Below are 23,363 nucleotides of genomic sequence, written 5' to 3'. Positions count from 1 at the left end.
GCGTGGGGCACCTACCCAGACGTACCTCAGCCCAGAGAAGGGCTTTCCTCACATTCCATGGCTCTTTAAGGCAAAAGAGTGTGTTTGTGTGTGAACTCCAAATAATGCCATGCTGTTCCCTGTGTGAGTAGATCCAGGCGTGGCATTTCTGCTTCTTGACTTCATCGTCAGTGCTTCTCGGCCTGAACTCATATCTTCCCGGGGCTTTGAAGAAGATGTACAAAACCACATCCCTTCAGTTTGTAAGCTGGAATAGCTTTGCCTGTGCAGACACAATGACCCAAATCTCTCTCTGCAAAATGCCCTTCTGAAACATGCAATCATTTGACATATCAACTTGTTTAAATACCACTTTCCTTTCTATTACTTTAAACAGATTTGCACGTTTCCAAGCAGGAGGGAAAAGGGACTCAGGAGAGCCGCTGCTGCAATATTCTATGAGGTCACACTGAGCCCTCTGGGGAAATGAGCTGCACTTGCCATAATTGAAGTGCTTTGCGTGGGGTGGTTTGAAGGACTCCACAAAGTGCCCGCCTGCAAGATGACACGGTGGAATGTCCTCACTGTGCAGTGACAACCGCAGTCCTGAGCAGAGCATGTGGCTGACAGCAGGACGCAGAATCAGGGTGGGCGGTGGGCTGTGGGCTCGTGATTATCTATTATGCACAAGATAGTCCTTCTGTGCATATGGTTTTCTCTGCACTAGTGCCAGGCATCCGATGCTGATATTCTGAAAATACTGGAGGTGAAGATGGCTGATGAGGTGAGAAATGTCTGAACACAGAGCTGTGCCTGGACACCAGCCACATTCTGAGAATCTGTGCAGTGGCTGCGCCTGTGGCTGGATAGACGGGCAGAATCAAGATGGACAGCCTGACTGTGATGGTCTCGGGGTGTGTTGGGCCAAATCACTGATAGTAACTGTAGGGGGAAATCCTGCAAGGGGAGGTAAATTAAGAAGGATGGCCCTTAAAGTCTACTACCTTTCATTGAGGCTATAAAATCTCTCTCATCGATGGATGATTTCCAAAGAAAAATAATAGGTACAAAACTGCCTGTCACCTTGACTATCTGACAATTGAAAACCAGCGTCATGATTTTGATTCACATACTGTGACTGTCACCGTCATTGTCGCTGTGCTTCCTACTCTACACTGAGACAGGAGACAGGGTCACATTTAGCACAATGCTTCCGGATTCTTCTACCCAAAAGGCCCTTCTCTTCCTCCTTTGACCTTGATTCAAACAGTGTTTGCCAAAGTCGACAGGCTCACTGCTGTTGGGCTTGGCTACTCACATATGCGCCCACGTTTTCCCCGTAACAACCTGCACATTCCATTCGCCTACTTGTGATGCATTTAAAATCCGCTCTCCTATTTATGCGTAGCTGCCTGCGATCATGAAGCCCCTTCTTACCTGTGTGGTAAAACTTCCCTGAAAATCCAAGGTTGAAGGTAAAATTTGCAACCTGAGTGCGCAGTAAATTTTGAGTCTCTAGTAATGCCTGAAATAAATAAGAAATTAACATGATTTTAGAAAAATAAATATGAAGCTTTGGGATGCCTCTTTTTCAAATGTGTATGCAAGAGTAAAACAAAATAATCTGAGCTTTGCTGCTTTCGGGGTTTTGGATGGGTGCTGTTATGTGCTATTCTTACTTCAGGTGTTATAGGCACTGTTGTTCTTAGTTTGATTGACGGTTACCCAGGTAAGAAACAGTTTAGTCCCAAGCACATTCTCCATTACTAAGACGCAGTTCTCTAACTCGGGGCCGAAACCACTTTTCATTTCTGTGTGAGAGGTTTCTTGAATTCCGGATTGTTATACTCATTTTCTTGGGAAACGTTTTCAGAATTATTGGAGGTGGACACGTCCTGGACTTGCTGGGAAGGAGGACTTTGTTTGAGTTGCAGTTTAGCATTTTACCTGACTGAGCTGCCTCCCCCACCCCTTTTTGAGGCATAATTATTGAGTTGAAAGCTTGGGTTTTATTTTACACACTGAAGAGCAATGTGCATTTTATAGGATGTTGAGAGCAAACGTTGGGGAGTGAATGGGAAGGACAGGTAGGAAACAGCCATTTTCTTAAAGAAGAATCTCTAAATGTGGCAAACTGCCCCTCGTTTCTGGGTCTGTAATTACTGCCGATGGACTGCTTGTCCGCAGACACGGTAAGAATGCCCTGATGGGAAGGCGGCCCTGGAACCCACTGCTGTCCCCATGTCCTCAAGTGCCCTGGAACCCACTGCTGTCCCCATGTCCCCACGTGCAGCGTGGCAGAGCTTGCAGCTCCTCGGGCTTTTCAGTTTGCTTATTGGTTCAGATGCTTTTTAAAATTTTTAATGAATTTTTAAAGAGGTCTCATTTTGTTCTGATGGAAATGAGAAACGCATTTCAGCTGGAGCTGCTGCCCAGCCGGGTCCTTGGCCGCTGCCTTCCAGGAGGTAACGGCAGCGCCAGAGGGTTACATGACGTCTGTGCGGACCTCGTCAGGGAGCCCGCCATTGCTTCAAAGCTTGTGGCCCTAATTACTTATTCCCCAGAATCAAGAGGGCTCTTCTCAAATTAGTTTACTTAAAGGAAAAAAAAAAAACAAAGAGGAAAAGAAATGACCAAAAAACTAACAGGTAGCCAAGCTATAATATAGTCAGTAGTTGTCTACGATCACATTATACTGGTGTCATCCTGGCCAAACTTGTTAAAATATTATCAATTAAATAGAAAAAGCATTAAAAAATAGACCTCTTAGTTTCATTGTTACATGAAATATAAATACACATATATAAAACTTCTCAAAAAGAACTAAATATTTAAAAAAAAGAGTGAAGTGAACGAGGTCAGCTTATTGGTAAATGCTATGGAATAAAGCCTTAAAATAAAACATCATGCACCCTGTTTTCCTAGCAAGTTCTTTTTCCTGACTTTTGTGTTTTATTAATGCCCAGTCCCTGAGTCTCCATGTCTTGAAATAGGTTTTTTAAAATGCCCCTCCCCTCTCCTCCGCACTGCAACCCCATCCACTCAATTTCCCACCTCTGAGCTCTTGGTCTGCATTTACGTACCCGCCACGCACCCTTAAATGCAGCAAATACTTCCTGCAGGTGCACGCGGCCCTGGGATTAGCACGCAGGCCTGACTACCTGAGAGGGACAAGGTGTGACACCAGTGTGACATACAGCGCCTGATAAATGCCACAGAAGGGACTGAATTATACCGGGGGGGGGGGGAGCTCACACATTGGACGCTTTCTTAGGGGCAATCTCATAAAGATCACACAGTCTATTTTCCCCCAACTTGCCTCCACTCTAGCAGGCCTCACTGTCTTTTTCTTGGGCTCTTAAAACACGATCATCTGCTAACCCTGTTGCCCTTCCATTTCGTCTCCTCTGCTGTACCTTGTAGACCCTGCAGTTGGGTGAAGGTCCCCAAGACAGCACCTGATGTCACCCTGTGGTCACGGCTCCCCTCAAACCCTTCCGCTTACCTGCAAACTACTAACCTGCAAACTAACTAACAGTCTCTCACTACTGTCGCTACAATGTACCAGGCACGCAGCTGCTTAGCTCAGTGCCCGGACAGAGTGAGAGCTCAATAAGCACTGCGCATGAGCGCTCCAAATGTCGTCTTCCCAGCAACCAGGTGCGTGGGGCCTCCACGTTTCCCCTTAACAACAGGCACTGCCAGCTCCCCAAGTCCTGTCATCTGAACCCCCACACTGTGTCCACTTTCCCACACCTGTCTCAGTCTGTTCCCTTTGCCCCGAGAGCCTCCAGCTGCCCCCAATCCCATCCTAAGACAGCCAACTGTAAAGCTGCACCCCAACGTGACCCATTCTGATGGAGCCTCCCTGAGGCCTCAGAGCTTTTCTAGCCACAGCCTGTCAGCATGTAATGCTGACTAATGTGGGAGTAAACATGACAATTTCAATAAGTGAAAATAAAACAAATGGACAAAAAGAAAAAAAGAAAATCCTAAAAGGTTCCAAGCCTTCCTCCTTCAGTGTAAATAACTGTTACTTTCGTTTTCAAAATTCCAGGAAGGGAAGTGTCCATGTCTTTCAATGGTACAGTAAGAAAGGCACAAGCAGTAATGAATACACACAGAATGACTTGAGTTAGCCCTTTAAACCTCCCCGGGATCCCTGCATTAACCCTGGTTTACAAATGGGGAAAACAAGACACAGAGACATGGAAAGCTCCAGTCAGGTTCTGGAATTAAAAGTGTCTGACAAGCAAAACTGATACGTTTCTTGCTCTCAGGTAGCTTACATTTTTCTTGAGCACACAAATGATACACATGGCGAATCAAGCAAATGACTATTTAATAGCAAATGGTTACTAGGGTGCAAACAATAATTATGGTACATGCTACTGTTGTGCGGGGCGGCCTGCGGGGTCTCTGCTCCCGCTCCCCACATAAAAACGCAGGACGTGGTGAGGCCAAAAAGGAACACCCACGGAGCCATAGGTAGGGGAGTCATACCACTATGGTCTCACTGGAGGCTGGGTTCACCGGACGTGCGACCTGCTGTCCATTTTTCTGCCAACAGACCGATGACTCTCCTCCACTCTCCTCGGCTCTCCTCCTCTGTAGCCACAGCAGTTATATTAGTGGCTAATTGGCTAACTGGCTACAGCTGACGGCCAACCAGCCACAGCTGACGGCCATTTACTACCCGAGCCAGCACCCCTCCACGTGAGGCCGAGAGCCTGTAAACTCTTTCTGGGGCTCTGTCCCCACAGCTACTATCAGAACCACCAGAGAGAACCTACGTTTCCACAGGATAGACAATGAGGCCTATGGACTTCTCTCTGAAAAAGTGGCAATTTAGCTGAGGTCTGAAAAACGAGAGGCCAGTCATGCCTGGTACTGGGCTCTCGGAGTGAGCGCCCCAGGTGAAGGGGCCAGTGACACGAGGCAGGTGTCAGGAGGGACCCGGGTGTCTTCTCTACTTCCTCTCATAAGGGATATGATTCTTCTGCCCAGTGCTGACAAGGAACTGCAGAAACTTTGGAGTGAAAACAGGGAAGCCATGCAGGAGGCTTCTGCAGATTTCCAGTAAAGACACGGCTGCGCCTGGTGGCACTGGGGACGGAAGGACGTGAGCAGTGCAGTGTGGTGGACGGACGTGGGGAGGAAGCAGAGTGGGATTTCACCATTGATTCCGGTTCCTGGGCTTCCTGAGCTGGGGGATGATCAACGCCCCCACAGGAAGGCTGGTGCTGAACACACTGTCGCTCAGAACAGGAAAGACAGCACTCTCAGTCCGCAGCTCCCCTACTTCCCCAGCTTTTCTCCTCATATTGGAGGGTACGTTTCAGGAGCGAGCTACAGAGGGGAGCAGGGACAGGCCAGGGCAGTGGCCTCTAAGCACAACCGCTGTGACAATGGGAAGGTTAAGCACCGATGGTAAGAAACCGGCACAGACAAGAGAAACACTGAAAATCAGTTTGACCTTGTAAAATAGTATTAACTCATGTCACGTAAGTGAAGCGTTTACATCTTCTGCTCTACTATGAGCGAACACAATGGAGGTAATATAAACCAATAAATCAGAAGCGCATTTATAGTGTCCTAATTTTTACTGGATAGTGTCAGCCCAACATCCAGGTGGCTTCCAGTCCCTTCCCGGTGGCTGTGAGTGGAACTGTCTTCTGCTCTAGACTTGGTTTCTGGAGCGTCCTGGGCGGCTCTGTCTCCACAGAATTGTACGCCGCTGACCAGTCCGCTCTGAAAGTGTGTGAAATCAGCGTGTTTCCTTGTTAGTGCTCGACGTTCTTCCTGGGCTCAGTTTCCTGGGCGTGGACAAGCCCTGCTGTTCTTATCAGCCCCAATCTCTCTTCAAGTCCCCACTTTCTCAGTTTCCATCCATGTAGGTCGCCTCAGACCGTGAGTGAGTCCTGCTCGCTGTACCTGTTTCCATCTTGTCCATGTTCAACCTAATGGATTGGAAGTTTGAATCAGATAAATAAATCAGAATCAAATATGAACTCATCTGACCCTTCAGATAGTAGTGCTCAAACGGCTGGCGTACTCCTTCACAAGACGCTCCTCCACACATAGTCTTCAATTATACCATTTAATTCACTTTTCCTGTAAGCTTTGCTCCGAAGTCTCCATCAGGACCTAGAAGACTTTCTGAGTAGTGAAAAGAGAGATTGTGACTTCAGACTTCATTCTTTGTGTAGCACGGTTATTTCCTTAAAAGCTTTTTGTAAAGTAATGACAAAAATGACCGTCTTATTTTCCCTGGGCCACAGTGTGTAAGTAATGACAGACTCATAGGAATACCTTACGTGGGACTTGCCGGAGGATGTGGAAAGCAAGTCGTCATTGTCAGCCCAGTGACTGAGAGGTGGCTCCAGCAGTGACCACGGATCTGGTAGCTGAGAGAAACACACATGCACACACCACACAAAACAGTCAAACCTTTATCAGGGGAGGGAGGGGGATAGTTTATAATTGAGACTATTCCAGGATTTCTCAGCCAGGACCTGCGCTGACCTGGCCCAAATTCTCTTTGCGTCCGGTTAGAACTTTAAAATGCAGCCTGCCCCACTCTGCATGAGCCGACCGGTGTGTTGGGGCCACTTCACAGAAATGCTTGACAGAAATGCTGTGACGGCCGTAACACCCCCGCCTCCGGGCTGCCCTGGGGTCCCTGGAGGCAGGGAGCTGGGCTGCCCTCACTCCTGAGTCCTCACGGGTGGTTTAGCCATAGAAGAGGGGTTAAGCAGTGGAACAGGGATTGTGACCATGGAAGAGTGTTTTCTACACCGCAATCCATGGGTCACGAGGTCTGTGAACTTTAATAATTCTGTGAAAAAGTAATTCCACGCTCAAATGTTTAGGGAATGCTCTATATTCTTCTCCTCTTGGATGCTTCTTGATTCATAGTAAGATACTGAACTCTTTAGTAGGAAAAAATGTATTTATTTTATATTTCCCCCAAAACTATTCGCCAGTACCACACGCTCCCACTGGCCCGAATCTGAGACGCACTGTTGTGGGAGAAAACATTAAGTGGACGGCTAAACCCTGGGAGGCAGAGGTGTTTTCTGGGGTCAGGCATCATTGACTAGATACAGTTTCCTAGTTGGCATCCAATCAAGTTTCAATCCTTGTCATTTCCTATGAAACGTGACTCTGCAGCCCAGCCCAGCCAGGGGACGGCATTGGCTCCTGCGAGCGACCTATACAATGGAGTGTCTTCCATTGCTGCAGGGCCACTGTCCCTACAGAGCTTCTGCTTCCCTAATAGGATGAGGCGGTGGGGATGCATTTCAAAGCAACAATTAAACTTTTGTAAATAAGACATTGCCTCTTGGAACATTTTTTTCCTGTTGAGAAATTATCAGACACAACTATTAAGCCCTTCTCATTAAAACATTACTTGTTCCTTACAGACAAGAACTATCCCTAAGTATAATTCTCATTTTTCAGGCCTTAAAAACATGGAAGCCTCCAAGGCCACTAAGTCCTTCATCAAGGTTAGAGATCGGCCTTTTTCCTGTGGACGACACCCTGCTTTCCTTGTGGCTTGTCACCTCCGGTTCCCAGTGTCGCCCTCTCCGCACTCCGTGCGCGTCCGGTGAGCTGACGTACCTGGCACAGCACCGACGCACAGTAGCTGTTGGCTGGTGCGGCAGCTGACGTCTCTCATTTCGCCTCTACAAACACTGGCTGTGCTGTACTAGTTTGCAGTCTCTCCAGGGAAGAGGTAGGTCCTCACTCATCAGCGATATTGTATCATTATTTCATTCAACATTGTGTTGTAGCAATTCCAAAATGTTCCTTGAGCACAGGAAGTATACTTTGTGTTCCTTTTTATACACCTCCAATGGCCTCAGCACATCCCAGCTGTCAGATGTTTAGGGTCCAGGGGCTTCAGAGACACTGGCACAGTGAGGCAGCCAGGTGGGTGCCATCACAGCTCTCCTAAAATGTCCTGGAGCCTCAGAGGGGAATTCTGGAGATGGCGGGTATTTGGGATTTTAATTTCAAGTTCCGTCTCCACAGCCATTTCATTCAAGATTAAAAAGAAAAAAAGATTGCTTTCTTGTCACCTTCCACCATCCCTGTGTCACAACAGCGATGGCTGCACCGCTGAAACTACCTGGGGATGTCTGCAGGGTTTTAGCTGCCTTTTCTGTGTACAGTGGCTTCTTCCCTTCCGTGTGATTTCATTCCCAATTTCTCTTACTCCAAATATAAATGAATTTCAGGTTAAAGTCTGCAGAACATTTCCAGTGGCCAATGTTTCCCTACTACAGATGATTCATTTAGACTGGGCTTGAAGATTACAGACCATACACTTTAACTTTACTCCTTAACTTGCTGTTAATAAAAAAGGAACACAGCTCTGCTTTGCTTGTATTTGCTACATTAACGGAGTGAACCTGTCAAGTTACAGTCAGGGCAGAGCGAGAGATAGTAAATAAGACCAGTGGTAACGGCGGGAATGGTTGTGTGCAGTCATGAGCCCATTGGTTGATACGCTGCTGTGCGTGACCCAGGCAAGTCGGCCCTTCTGTTTGGTGGGGAGGCGAGCGTAAGTGGTGAGTTAACAACTGGCTCACGCCCTGCAGTGAATATATCTGTCTTCTTTCTGAATGGGAAGGAGATCTATTTTTATACATCTTTGGGCTAATAAATGAATAAAGTACATCTAATAACAAATTTATTACTTATTATCAGGGTCTAGTCCATCAGCGTAGTACATGATAATTGTTTAGACTTTTAAAAAGTACCATTCTACTAGAATATTGACATCACCTGGATAAAGGATAGGAGTGCCAAAAAAAAAATAAAATAAAATAAAAAACCTCCCCTTGATGACTTAGAAAACAAACAAAAGAACTATTACTGATAATAGAATTGAACATATAATGATTAGAGTTTTTCATTTAGTCATCGTAACAGCATAGATTCAGTATTTAGCAAATATGAGTTTATGTAACAGGTGAAATTAAAAAAATGTATTTGCAAATGAACACACCTACTTGTAGTGACCAAATGCACTTTAAGTGAACACCAAAAGCTTTATCTCCACTAGGAATGTGTGCTCAGCAAACAGTTAGTAATAACTTCTGTCTTCCAAGGAGTGTCCTGTGGTCCTGCTAACATACTGTGCCCCTTGAAAAATTATATATATATGTGTAATATTAATTGTATAATCTCACACACACACACACACACACACACACACGGTATGCATGTGAAAACAGTTCTGTTTCATTTGCGTGCTATTTTACATCTGAATAAATCTGGATTAGTTAAAATTTTCATGATCAACTTCATAAACCTTTGGAAATTTTTCATGATACATAGTTGAACACGTTGCAAGTACACATTCAGAAACATATACCTTTAAATGCAAATCACAAAAGTCATTTCCAAAGGCTAAATACCAAATCATGTGTCAGTCTATATACAATTAAGGCATTAACACTTATTTATTGTTTAAGCTCGGATGTGAGAGCATCTTCTCATTACACTGTCGGCGTGGTCGAGCTACATCTGTGTTTAGGTTTTGCTACAAATGCGGACACACATGTCATTATCTACATAGAACCATGACTTGGTTATAGAAACCACAACCTGAACACATCATAATTCATGGAATAGATACTATTTTAAGGTAGATTTTTCCTGTACGTAGTAAACAGACCGTCTTCCAGTGAGCCTCTCCCTATGACAAAAACTTGAGTTTCTAAAAGAAAAAGCTCCTTTGAGAACTTGTCACCTCCTCAAACTCAATCCTATTTAGCGCCTGATTCTCCTCCACATTCGTGACAAACGGCCGTGACATCATCTGATAAACACCTACTCATCTACCAACTCTGCTCCCCGAAGATGAAGGAAAATGAGTGAGATACTCATGAGGAGAACAGCAAAAACAAAAGCGTGTTAATGGTGCCATTTGCCAGTGCAGCTCTCAGCGCCCAATCGGAGAAGACTCTGCTCAAAGTGTTCTCTCCGCGGGCGGATTCTGTAGCGCTCTGTGACTGGCTCTCACATTACACTTCTCGTCAAGGAATGTGCCGTAATTTTAGGAAAGATTCTCAAACACGTGAAGTATGTTACTGTACTTGTTCAAAAATACTCGAGTGGTGAATATATTTCAGCCGCTCTAGGCAGTAAAGATCTAGCTTTGAACAGAACCAAGTCCGTTCCGTAGGAGTTTCTATTCCAGTGTCTGAGACAGACAGCACACAGGAAAGGGACGCTGTGGTGCAGTGAGATGGGCGTAGTGGGAAGCCACTGGATAACGTGGGGCAGAGATCTGCTCGTCACACCTTACATGTTTGCTGGGTGTGTGAGGAGCTGGCCAGGTAGGGGAGGCCAAGTAAGAAGAGGGAACGATTAGAAGGGAGAAACACGGGCCAAGTGAGGAATGAGTGTGTTGGACTGAGTGGTGAAGTGGGTGGAAAGCAGTCAGATCAGAGTTTGGAGACACAGTTCTAAGACACTAGTTATCAAATGACACGTTGAATGCAGGTTGTGGGAGAATCCGGGTGATGCCTCCGGGTTTGTTCACACACCTGGGACATCAGATGACCGATGTGTGGGAATCACCAGCTGCCTCTCTTCTCCAGGACTGAGTGTCTCTCAGAACCTGCAGAGCATTTAGTGAGCTGGCATCATCTACAGAAAGCAGGTGTTCTGAATCTATTAAAAATTTGACCCAAACAATATATTTTTATTCTTTCTGTATTTTCATGAGAGCTCAAGGAGCATAGAATGAAAGCAAAGTGTTTCAAATATTTTAGAGAAAAAATGATGGAAGGGGTTATCAGGTAAAAATACTGCTCTAATGTTTTTTAATTTAGGAAGTAAATTGGACACATGTTTAAATGAAGAGCAAATATAATATTGAAACAAAGGTCTAACCTAGTTTAAGGAATCTGAAACAATGGAGAATGAAAAGCATAGCATAACCAATCTTTCTATGTAAATATTGTGGTATAGATATTAGCTATTAAAATAATTTATACTTTCATTCCATTCACTGAACTGTTGAATTTAAACCCCTATTTAGTATTTTACTAACTGCAGATTGTTTAATGTTATATATAAAAAAACACACCTTACACAGTATGAATTTGCTGAAACAAAAGTCTTCACACTTCTGTAAATGATGTGTACCAACTCATTTCAAAGTAAGTCCTTACGGGATCTCTTGCACAGAAGATATTTAATCAGCTACAGGGACGTTTCATTTTATTAACTGACTGTTTACTCGGACATTGAAATACCTCTCACCTTGGACCACGAATGAGATAAAGTCTCTTAAAAAATCCTACTCTCATATGTTGCATGATTTTATATGAATCTCCATCATTACCTTTATGGATATTGAATCGTCTTTATTATTCTTCCTAATTGCTGCATCTATTAAGCAGGAGAGATGTTTTTCTACATATCCTTGTTAATTACCAGCATATCCCACATTTACATAATACACTTCTGGGGCAATTTCTGTGGTAACATTTGACGGCTCATAGGAAGCAATTTGCTTTCCTTTATTAAGTGCATTAAAACGTCACGCCCTCGCCGTCGCTGACTGTAAACATTGGGTCCTGCTGGCACTTACTGCACACAGGCTTCTTGCGCTGCCAGATTAGGTTTATTTATGTGCTGTGTTCTACACCGTTAGCTGCTAATGAGACTTCAACTCTTACTGCTCTAAGGTCTCAACACTAACCTCATTTTAATGAGTTCATTATTTGCTGTCTTCTAAAAGGAAGACAACAAATTTTCCTTTTAATTAAAGGTCAAAACACCTCTGGTGAAGGAGGAAGAGGTTACCCAACCCTAGGAGAAGCTGAGAGATGGCTCTTGCAGATTTCCTTGTGAAGCACCTTTAGTGTAGGCTGGGGAGGGGGGGTTTCTTAAGAACACAGTCAGTCTGTCAATTCCAGGAGATGAAGGTGCATCCGAATTGAAGACAAATGGGAACATTAAAGCATGACAGCTAACGGGCCTGACCGTGCAGGAAATGAAAGTCAGCCAAAGTAATTAAAGAGGATTTTCTCCTAACCAAAAGGGACGCGGGGGTGGGGGGACGGTATAGGCTGTGGGAGCCAGCGTGGGCCTTTGCATGAGGACTGAGTTAGGCGGGTGAGAGAACAGACCAGAAAATCCCTTCTCAAGGGTTCTGTCACAGAGTGTGATGCATACAAAGGTGAGCCAGCATCTGGGGGGACTGTTTTGAATAATGTAAAGGACATGCAGCCCTAGCCTGAGATATAAGACTATACAGATTCACAGGAACCCGCCGCCAGGCTGTGCGTTCCTGGCACCTCAGCTATTGGCTTGTGCAGGTGAGAAGCACCTCCACCCACAGGGCAGGTGGATTTCAGCGACACAGCGGCCTGTCCAGTTGTAACTGACAGAATGAACAACTTGCTACTCATCAACTTTAAAGTTAATTTTGAAGTTAACAACTTGCTACTTACTAATTTTAAAACAAAACCAAAAGATTTGAGCATAACAATTAAATGAGGCCCTTGCACTTAAATAGTGAGGTGAGGTTAACAACCACAAAGTTTTCCTTTTGCTCTGAGGACAGACACATCCCACACAGATCACCTTAACTGCACGCTGCTCACCAATGAAGATTTACAATTCTAACCCTCTATTAGTTTTACTTACACCTACGCCTTCAATAACTTTATCTTTATGCTGTGGACCTTTTTATGTTCCGAGCATTGGTCCTGGCTTAGTGCATGGGAGCAATAAATATTTTCCTTCAATACACTTTTTATTTAAGAATATTTTTAGATTCACAGAAAAACTGCAAAGATAGTATCACGTTCCACTACCCCAAGCGCTCGCTGCATCGTATGTTAGTGTGGTAACTTTGTCACAGTTCATGAAGCAAAACTGATACATTATTGCTCACTAACGTCTGTACTTTACTCATATTTTTCTCCTTTTTTTCCTGGGATCCCTTCAGGATACCACATTCATTTAACCTTGTCTCCTTAGGTTCCTTTTGGCTGGGAGAGTCACACTCTTTTTTTGTTTGTTTGTTTTTGAGCAGTCTCAGGTTTAAAGAAAAATGAAGCAGGAAGTACAGTTCGCACACACCCCGCCCATCCCATAGCCACACACTCGTTACAACCCCCCGTTTGTTACAACCGACGAGGGAGCATCAACGCAGCATTGGCTAATGTCCACACGCGCCTGGGTTCCTGCCTCACGTGCATTCTACAGTGTGGAGAGACGCAGACGGGCATGTGTCCACACGACAGGCTCCTGAGGGGTCGTGACACTGCCCGAAATCCCCGCTCATCCCTCCTTCCCCTGGCCACCCTGCCTCTCTCCCGTTCCCACAGCCTTTCCCTGTCTAGGATGCCCTTTAGTCGCAGTTACACAACATGCAGCCTCCTCAGGTGGGCTCTTCTCACTGAGCCATATGCACCCAAGACTCCTCCAGGCCCTTCTGTGACCTCACAGCACTTTTCTAACATTGCTGAACAACATTCCATTGTCTGGATGGACCACATTTTGTTTATCCATGCGCTTTTCAAGGACATTTTGGTTACTTTCAAGTAGGAATAAAGAGATTATTAATCTGTTTTAGGAACAAAGCTTCTAAAAACATCCATGTGCAGGTTTTGTGTGCTCCTTTGGGTGAGTGTTGCGTCCTGCACAACACAAGCAGTGGGAAAGCGAGGGAGGCGGCAGGAGCTAAATTCTATTATAGAAATAAAGAGACCAGAGACACTGAATGCAAAGAAACCACAGAGGACCAAGGGACTCACAGCCTCAAAAGACTGGAGCCCCGAATCGGGTCGTGGGTACTTATTGCTTTGTTACAATAGGCATCACATGATTCTGGGCAGGGTCTGTAAAACTCTTACACCACTAATACAATTAGCATGTTCCCAATATCCAATCATATTGTCCCAAAGCAACCTGTGCATGCTGTCCCCATGTGAACAAGGTGCGGTGTATACAATCCCTGGGGGAGCAGGCCTCTCATGGCCATCATCCCATGAGCCAAGCGGGGCGTGAGATGGTTTCACTCAATTAATCATTCCTTAGCACAATAGAGTGCTGGTCACTTGAAGCAGGAGTCAGCAGCTCCCAGGAAACATTGGAGGAGGGGCATCCCTCCTAGTTTCAAAGGCTAACTCATGGGGGTCCCTGGGGTCCCGTCTGGCTTAAGTCGTCCCTCCCTTGAGGAAACTTACTTCTTTGACCGCAGACCCAGCATACTGGGACCAAGAGAGGAGACCTATAAAACTCAACCCTTAAGAGGGACAACCTGCAACCCTCTTTCCCTAAGGAAAGGATGGTAGGGACAAGCGGCTAGGCTGCTGTGTGACAACACCTCCCCTTTTTGTTTTTGTAATGTGAGAAAAACAGACTTTCTTCATTCAATGCCCGGAGGGAGGCATGTCCGCATCCGAAGACTAAACAAAACAAACAGAATACAATAATCAGTGTTACAATAACACCAATAAACCCACCACCCAGGTTTTTTATCCATTTAACCGGATTCAAGGAGGACAATCCATCCGAAGCAGCTGACAAAACATCTTCCCCAGGTAAAAGTTGAAGCTTAGCACTAGACATTTGATCAACCTCTTGTTGTAATTGTACAATATTTACAGTGAGATTAGGCATGTGCCCCAAAAGATGAGCACGAACATCATTCCAAGGAGTACGAGTTTGATTATAATCAAAAGGGGTTACACAATAAGTGGTTACATTCCAATCACATTTAAGAGAAATCATAGTACGTAAATTTTCCAACTGATCACCAAGAGAAACTACTGTTGTTTCTAAATCTACTAATCTGACATTAATTTCTTCATCTATCTTAACCTGTTGATTCCAAGTTTTACTAGCATTTTCATGCCATTGTTGTACAAATTCAGTAGTTTGAACAGTTTGGTGTAATGCGACACCAGAAACAGCAGCAGCCGTGGTTACAGCAATTTTTCCCATTAGAGCAGCAATTAACAATCCAATAAACCTTTTTGCTCGATGGACAACCTTATGAAGCAATTGAAGAACAATATGAACAGTAGGAGATCCCTCCCACACTCTAGGGGCTCGGACAGGAATCCATAGACCCCGTCTTTTTCTTAAAATCATAATTTTATCTTCTGAGGAATTATAAATGGAGGAATCGATACAAGTATGCAAACGACAATGAAAACATTCAACAAGGCTAAGGGAATTTTCTATAGTAAATTTTCCAATCAGGAAAACATAAGGCAATTTAAGGCAAGCTTGTAAATTAAGCTTTTGAGATTTTTCAAAATTAAAGGTGTACCGCCTATTATTATCTTTGGTCAAATTTCCATTCCAAATGCCAATAGGCGCTAAAGCCAAGGCCACCTTCCACAAGGTCTTTTGCACTGGACCCCTAATGGGAGTAATCATTTTTAACTGAGGTGGGGCCAGAACTTTATCTATCCAATAAATGGACAGATCATAAGGAAATTTAACTATTTTTGGAAATCTTCCTAACACTAATTTGTCTTTAAGAGATTGGGGCTCAGAGCACCTTCCTGAAGAGCAGGTGTGCATAGCGATCCCAAAAGGTCCCCAATCAACAATTGTACCTATGGAATTTCGAGCTAGCACTCTATCAAAACTTCCTCTACATTCTTCCCAGTGAATACGGGAACTATTGGCTGCCCACTTTTCTTGAGGACAAGTAGAAATGGGAGGAGGATACAGATGGGTACTCAACCCTTCAGTCTGAAATCCTTTTCCTGAAAGCATGAACAAGTCCCTATAGGACTCAGTCCCTTCACCCTTAGGGGTGACCCACACTTGATCCTTTACCGGAATACAAGGAGGGACAGGACCAATGCAAAGAGGAGGATAAACAAATCCCAAGGCAGTTGTTTTGGTGAGATTAAATTCTCTGCCTTCTTCATCAGGAAATTCTGGACCTCTCTGATCCTCTGGTCCTGGGAACCAGGAGCTATCATTTATATAAATCAGAGGAGGCGCATCATTCCAAGTTACAGGTGTCAGCAATGGAGGATTGGGACCATAAGCCCAATATGTGAAGTTTTCTGCTTTAACACCCATGGGAAGGAACCTTACAGCCGTGAGAATAGCCATCGTGGAGATAAGCATGTTGGAGGCTGTTCTCGGCATTCCTAACACTATAAGATTTCTCTCTGCCTCTCGGGACAATTTCTTAATCTGCTTCCAAGTAGGCAGCGGGTTGCGCGGGAGGAGCTCAAGAACGTGGAACCCTCGGCTGCGATGTCTCAGATGATGAAGACGCCTCACTGGGAGGAGGTGCCGGCGGCGGATGGCTGGCCTGATGGACGGCTGCGGAACCACCACAGGGGCCGGAGGAGCTGGGAGGTCGGAGCCTGATGACGGGAGCCCATGAAGCGATTCATCCACCGGTAGGGGTCGCTCGGTGCCACGTATCGGTGGGTCGCGTACACCTGGGTCAGCGATGGAGATCCCATCCGGCGAGTGATGATCACATTCGGCGGAGGAACAGCATCCAAGGTTTGGACCAGCGTGTTGATTGTCATGTTCTGCGAGGGATCGGATTCCATGATAAGGCTTAATGCACCGGCTTGGCACCCACAGAGGACGTTCTTTTGATCCAGGTAGCTGTCGCGCGACGGATGCTCAGAGGCCCCTCAACCGTATCTGCAGACCATACAACTCTTAGTTGTTCTTCTCTCCTCGAGCCCCACGTTGGGCGCCAGATGTTGCGTCCTGCACAACACAAGCAGTGGGAAAGCGAGGGAGGCGGCAGGAGCTAAATTCTATTATAGAAATAAAGAGACCAGAGACACTGAATGCAAAGAAACCACAGAGGACCAAGGGACTCACAGCCTCAAAAGACTGGAGCCCCGAATCGGGTCGTTGTGGGTATTTATTGCTTTTTTACAATAGGCATTACATGATTCTGGGCAGGGTCTGTAAAACTCTTACATCACTAATACAATCAGCATGTTTCCAATATCCAATCATATTGTCCCAAAGCAACCTGTGCATGCTGTCCCTGCATGACCAAGGTGCGGTGTGTACAACCCCTGGGGGAGCAGGTCTCTCAAGGTAATTATCCCATGAGCTAAGCGGGAGCGAGGCAGTTTCGCTCAATTAACGTTCCTCAGCACAATAGGGTGCTGGACATTTGAAGCATGCGTCAGCAGCTTCCAAGAAACATTGGAGGAGGGGCAGCCCTTCCTAGTTTCAGAGGCTAACTCATGGGGGTCCCTGGGGTCCCGTCTGGCTTAAGTCGTCCCTCCCTTGAGGAATCTTACTCGTCTTTGACCGCAGACCCAGCATACTGGGACCAAGAGAGGAGACCTATAAAACTCAACCCCTAAGAGGGACAACCTGCAACCCTCTTTCCCTAAGGAAAGGATGGTAGGGACAAGCGGCTAGGCTGCTGTGTGACAACAGGTGAGTGCCAGGGAGTGTGATCGCTGGGCCATCTGGGGAGAGCATGTCAGTGTTGTAGGAACCGCCGGTGCCTTCCACAGTGGGTGCACCATCTGCCCCCCCCCAGCCCCGCAGTGACTGAGGTTCCCGCTGCCCCACGTCCTCCCAGCACGTGGTGTCTTGTGCTCTGGACTTGGGAAGCTCTGACCTCTGACGAGTGTGCGGTGGTGTCTCATGGTTGGTTTAATTTGCGTTTCCCTGGTGACCTGGTGTGGGGTGTTCTTTCATATTTTATTCACCTTCTATTTATCTTCTTTGATAAGGTTTCTCTTTATATCTTTTGCGTGCTTTTCAATTGATTTGTCTGTTTTCTTATTGTTGAGTTTTTATAGTTCTTTACATATTTGGATACAAGTCCTTTATCACATATATGTTTTACAAACATTTTCTCTGGATTGTCTTTTCATCTCTTAACGATGTTTTTTGTTTAGAAGAAGTTTTGAATTTTAATTAAGTTCCGTTTATCAATTTTTCTTTCATGGATCGTGTGTAGAATGAAATTTATTTGCTGAATGGATCCAACAGAAAAAGTGAGATAGGACAAGATAAATAAGATGGGATAAGACAAGACAAGACAGGTGGGGCCAAGAGTTTGTGAGTCAGATGGGAGAACTTCTGTATTTCATGATGGTTTTTTGAAGAGGGCTGGAAATAAGTCCTCTTCAAAAAACAAAAACAAAAACAAAAAAAAACCCAAAAAACTTTGATATTTAAAATTAGAATAATCTGATAAGTGTGGCGAGACCAATCACAGCTGTAAGGCAGGGCTGGGGCATGACCGGGGAAAGCAGGTATAAGGAGGTTATTCAAATCGTATCTACTCTGAGTTGCAGAGCTCAGGCGGTGGTAGCAGTGAACGGAAGGGAAGAGACACACCTAGTACCCCACAGAGGAGGAGAACACAGGACATGTCAACTCTCTTATGTGCCAAGAAATAGGAAATACAGGACGCTCTGAGCCGAAGTGAGAATATCAGGCGCCCATTAGCAGATGGATGTTCGTGTCAAAGGAAGGAACTGGTATGGACGGCAGCATCATGGAGAGTTAACATTAAACGTTTTCATGAAGATGAGCTGCAAGTGAACTATGCACGTGAGGTTCTTGCTAAGTGCACGCATAGGTTCCAAACAGAAACACAGGATCAGTTATAACTAAGCTGGACACAATGAGATTTACTCAGACTTTTGGACACATTACTTAAAAGTTATAAATATGGATGTTTAATTCCTATTGTGTCGATACAGACGTACATTGATGTTAATTTTAAAATACAAATCCCCTGCTATTTATAATGTTAATTGTTTTTATGTCCAGATATGTGAGCCCACAACTACCAGCAAATATTTTGAGAATGCATCCTTAATACATGAATATTTATTCTTATAAACTATGTACTTGTATTCCTATTTATGTACTTTATAAAATATGCAAAATAGAAATGATCCAATGATACGAACACTATTTTAAATACTTTGTTCTATTTATTAATAGCATGGCACCGTTTTGGTACTAACAAAATTGTAATGTCTTAACTGTAAGGAATGTGACTGGATAGGTCGCCTCTGATTAGAGACCCTTGTTTACAACCTGTAATGTGGCCTGACTGACAAAGCACTAAGGAGGTGGAAGCCCTGGCAACTGTGCCACTTTCTTGCTGTGCACTTGTGCTTGAGCTACTGGTATTGTGTTTAATTGGCAATCTCTTCATAGGGAGAGTTTTCAAACTAGTCGTTCCATCTACGAGGGTTTTGTCAAACTAGAGCATACGATCTGTAGGTTGTTTTACAGAGCACAATACGCAGCAGCAGACTGGCACTGAAGAGGGCAGTGAGGCTGCTACTGTGAACCCGACCCCCTGACACTCCCCCATGGCTGCTGTGCATACGGCCTGAGACCAGAGGCTGCCCGAGATTCAACCACGTGGGGCATCAAGGTTACGTACTGAATATTTTAGGTCCACATCTTCCTTACTTTTAGATGAATATCAGTCAATGCCCTAACACTCCCCCTGCCCCCCCCCCGCATCCCAATTGATTGACTGCCTCACATTCACCCCACACTGAAGCAGTGCTTGTCACAGCTTCCTACACAAACCACCTCCAGCTTGTGGGGGAGAACGCAGGCCCTGGAGTCAAACACGAGGTCGACCAGTCACCCCACTTGCGTGCCTTCTCTTAAGTCCCTCATCTGTAAGATGGGGTGCCATCTACTTCGTAGACTTATTTGTTGGGAGGACTTGCTGAAGTAACAAATAATACTCCTCTATGGGACAATGTGTGGTACATGGTCAGCCTTCAATGAAGTGAATTGTTGTGATGTGACAGGAATACACCTGAGGTCATCGAGGTCTGACAATTAAGGGACTTGAGCCTGTTGGGTTAGATAATCAGAAGGGACCAACAAGAATAAGATTGCAAATGGAAGAACACTTTGATCTTGTGAAAAATAAACCCCTAGAGTTAAAAAGAAAAGGTAATGGCTTTCATTTTTCCCATTAATTGATCAGCAAGCTAGAAGTAACAAAGTGTAACTAACAGAAAATGCCAGGCTGAATGGGGAAAGCCATAAGAAATCTCCATAGATTTCTTGAGCAGCAGCAGAAAAATCTCTGAACACATTATGTGCTTTCCTTGGAACAGGTCACTTCAAGAAGTGTCTGAAATGCTGTCTGGTTTGTAACGATTAGAGGTCATTGAAGTGGCGCCAGAGGCATAAACTTAGGGATAGTAATATGTGCTGCTGGCTGCTCTCATTCCCCCAGTTCCTCTCCTAGAATCATAAAGAGGCATTTAAGTTACTGTTTCTCATTTTTTCTAATTTCACCGAAACTAGGCTGGAAGTTATACAGTTACGAATTGTCTGTTTGCACTTCTCCCAAGAAGATATACAAACGGCCAATAGATGTAAGAAAAGATGCTCAACTTCACTAATTACTAGGGAATGCAAATCAAAACCACAATGAGATATCACCTCACCCCAGTCAGAATGGCTATTATCAACAAGACAAATAGTAACAAGTGTTGGAGAGGCTGTGGAGAAAAAGGAACCCTCATACACTGTTGGTGGGAATGCAGACTGGTGCAGCCATTATGGAAGGCAGTGTGGAGGTTCCTCAAAGAATTACGAATAGAATTACCGTATGACCCAGCAATCCCTCTCCTGGGTATCTACCCCCTGAAAAATCTGAAAACATTTATCCATAAAGACAAGTGTGCTCCAATGTTCATTGCAGCTTTATTTATGGTGGCCAAGACATGGAAACAACCAAAATGTCCTTCGATAGATGAATGGATAAAGAAGCTGTGGTATCTATACACAATGGAATATTACTCTGACATAAGTAAAGATGAAGTACTGTCATTTCTGACAACATGAAAGGATCTTGAGATTATTATGCTAAGTGAAATCAGTCAGATGGAAAAATGTCAAGAACCACATGATTTCACTGATATGTGGGATATAAAACTGAAAGGAACAAACAAACAAGACAATCAAACAAAGAAACAAAAATTCAGACACAGACAACAGTTTAGTGGTTACCAGAGGGTAAGGGAGGGATGGTACAAGAGGAAAAAGTGGGTCAAATATATGGTGATGGAAAGAGAACTGACTCTGGGTGGTGAACACACAATGTGATATATAGAAGATGTATTATAGAAATGCACACTTGAAACCTATGTAATTTTACTAACCTATGTTACCCCAATAATTTTAATAAATAATAAAAAAGAATTGTCTGTTTGGTGACAGCACCAGAGCGATCTCGTCACTGTTAGGGGGAAAGTGCACATGGAGCGTGTACATGGAGCATTTACAATGACATGTTGACACATAATTTAATTCAAATGAAGAAGAGATTCAAATCATGATAATCTAAACTACTGATTCATTTTCATTAAACTGATACTTCTGCTATTTTCACTCAGAAATAGTGAGAGGTGAAAAATATTTTGATATCTCTTTTGTATAGAATGACCATTGTCATCACAATGCTGAAATTCGGACATTGCAGCACAGTGTTAATTTGAACAAGTATCTAAATTAGACACATGTATGCACCTTGCTTTGCCCAGCGTATTCTTTCCCGGCCACCAAATATGATCAGAGACTCAATGATATTAAATGGTCCTGACATTTCTATGCGAATTTTATTTGAATTCTCCAAAGTCATCTTCCAAGTCTTCATTGTAATTAGAATGCTTTTTTTAAATTTTATTTCCTATATTGAGTATTTGATTTTTACACATATCTTTAAAATTTTCTCAGTAATGTCTTTTACAATCTTTTTTTTACTGTGCAAAAAATTTTTTTTTGATGTGTTAAAATGATAATGCAGTGAACATTTATCTTGGGTTGTCTATTGACAGAGTGTGTTTTGGTAACCCTGGGTTCCCCATCCTTAAAATGGGGATAATAAGACCTCGCTTGAGGAATTAATGGGAGATACAAATCAGGTAAATCATTGAGACCTGCCTCGTGTGTCATTTATTTGTGTGTATTAAGAATTTGAAAACAAGAATGAGCAGAAGATGGCTTAACTTCTCACCGGAAGCTCATCTTAGAGATCTGGGCCCAGGTTTTCTGATCCCTCATCTCTCTACTAAGCTGTTCTGTTATTTTTATGTCTAACTCCAAAGCTTTGTGTCGGAGACCAGGTCTTCATGAAGAGGACACATTTAAATAACAGTGGGAGGCAGGAGGCTTTCTAAGGGCTGAATCTCCTTCCCATCTCAGACCTGGGGGCACCTGCGTCCTGCAGGCAGCTAGTCCCTCCCTGTACCTGTCAGAAAGGTGATCAGCCTAGAGTCAAATAAACACCTTTCACACTTATTGTGGGAAAGTCCTCAGGGCATTTAAACAAGGCCAATACTAACAAACAACCCAATTCTCACCAGAAGGCATCCTGCCACTGTAAACTGAGAACTGCAATTACTTGCCAGCACATGTCTCTTCATTCAGGTTAAAGTAGAAAGAGACTCTGGAGAATGCTTTCCTGTGTTCACAGGGGCCTCAGAGACCAAAATGGAAAAAACAAAGTCACAGTTAGAAGAAATAACTACTGGTTTTTACGTCAACACAGTCTTAGAACCCGAGGACTATGCCACTGGTTGTGTAGACACACTTGACGTGTTTGGAGGACGGCCTGCCCTGGGCAGGCTGCGCTTGGCGGCTGGATGCAGGGACTCCGGGGGTCTGTGCCCCTTTCATTTCCCCTTATACGCTCCCCCTTATCCGGGCTGGTGACGTGGCTTAGGGTGCACTTTCCACCGTCTGGGCTTTGATGGTGGTGGTACTTCCCTTCTGGCAAGGCTCTAAGACAAAAGTACCCTCCTTCCAAATCCACTGGTAAACCCGAACCTTCCAGGATGCCCTTCCTGAGTCTTCCTCAGCAGAAAAGTTCTTTTTCAACATAATTTTCTTTCGGTTTCTCCTAGCATATTTAGTCATCAGTATAGGTCAAGGAGATGAAATGGGAGGAAAAAGAAGATATGATCTCCAAGCTCCAAGAGAGAAAATATTGTCAAATAGGTGATAATAGTATCAGCAGCTCATAACATCAGCTCTGAGAGGTGGCAAACGTAATCACTGTTCTAAGTGTTGGGGACAGATGACTTCAGTCAGGCAGAAAACAGCGTCCACCTCCATCACAGGTAATCTGTGCACGCATCACGTTACATCCCAGGAGAGCTGTGGCAGTGAATTTAACCTTGTGTCGTAGTTTCCTTGGGAGCTTTCTTGACTTCCTCCATGATTCCTTCAGGAGAGGGAACTGCTTCTTAGTTTCCTTCGCGTTTCTTACATAAACAAACAGGCACAGGGCTGCACCCACAGCACGGCCCTGTGGGTGGGGTGCTGCAGTCAGCTGAACTGAATACCCCTGGCTTTCTTAGCTGCCCAGAGAGAAACATGGC

General features: G+C 44.5%; 1 protein-coding gene across 5 annotated transcripts in view; it reads right to left on the bottom strand.

Annotated features, from left to right (window-relative positions):
- The window catches only part of NDST4 (N-deacetylase and N-sulfotransferase 4), a 281,746-nt gene that overhangs the window by 102,570 nt on the left and 155,813 nt on the right, over positions 1–23,363 (bottom strand). For 4 of the 5 annotated variants that reach the window (XM_074338571.1, XM_074338573.1, XM_074338574.1 and 1 more), the window contains exon 4: positions 1,417–1,504. The exons of the other annotated variant lie outside the window; for it this stretch is intronic. In XM_074338571.1, the coding sequence (XP_074194672.1) occupies positions 1,417–1,504 (88 nt within the window). The remainder of the gene's footprint in view (positions 1–1,416; positions 1,505–23,363) is intronic. 5 annotated transcript variants of the gene reach the window in all.

This window comes from Rhinolophus sinicus, linkage group LG07, assembly GCF_036562045.2.
Source record: "Rhinolophus sinicus isolate RSC01 linkage group LG07, ASM3656204v1, whole genome shotgun sequence".
NCBI lineage: Eukaryota > Metazoa > Chordata > Mammalia > Chiroptera > Rhinolophidae > Rhinolophus > Rhinolophus sinicus.
The sequence above is the reverse complement of the archived record's forward strand: the minus strand, read 5'-3'. Positions and strand labels throughout refer to the sequence as shown.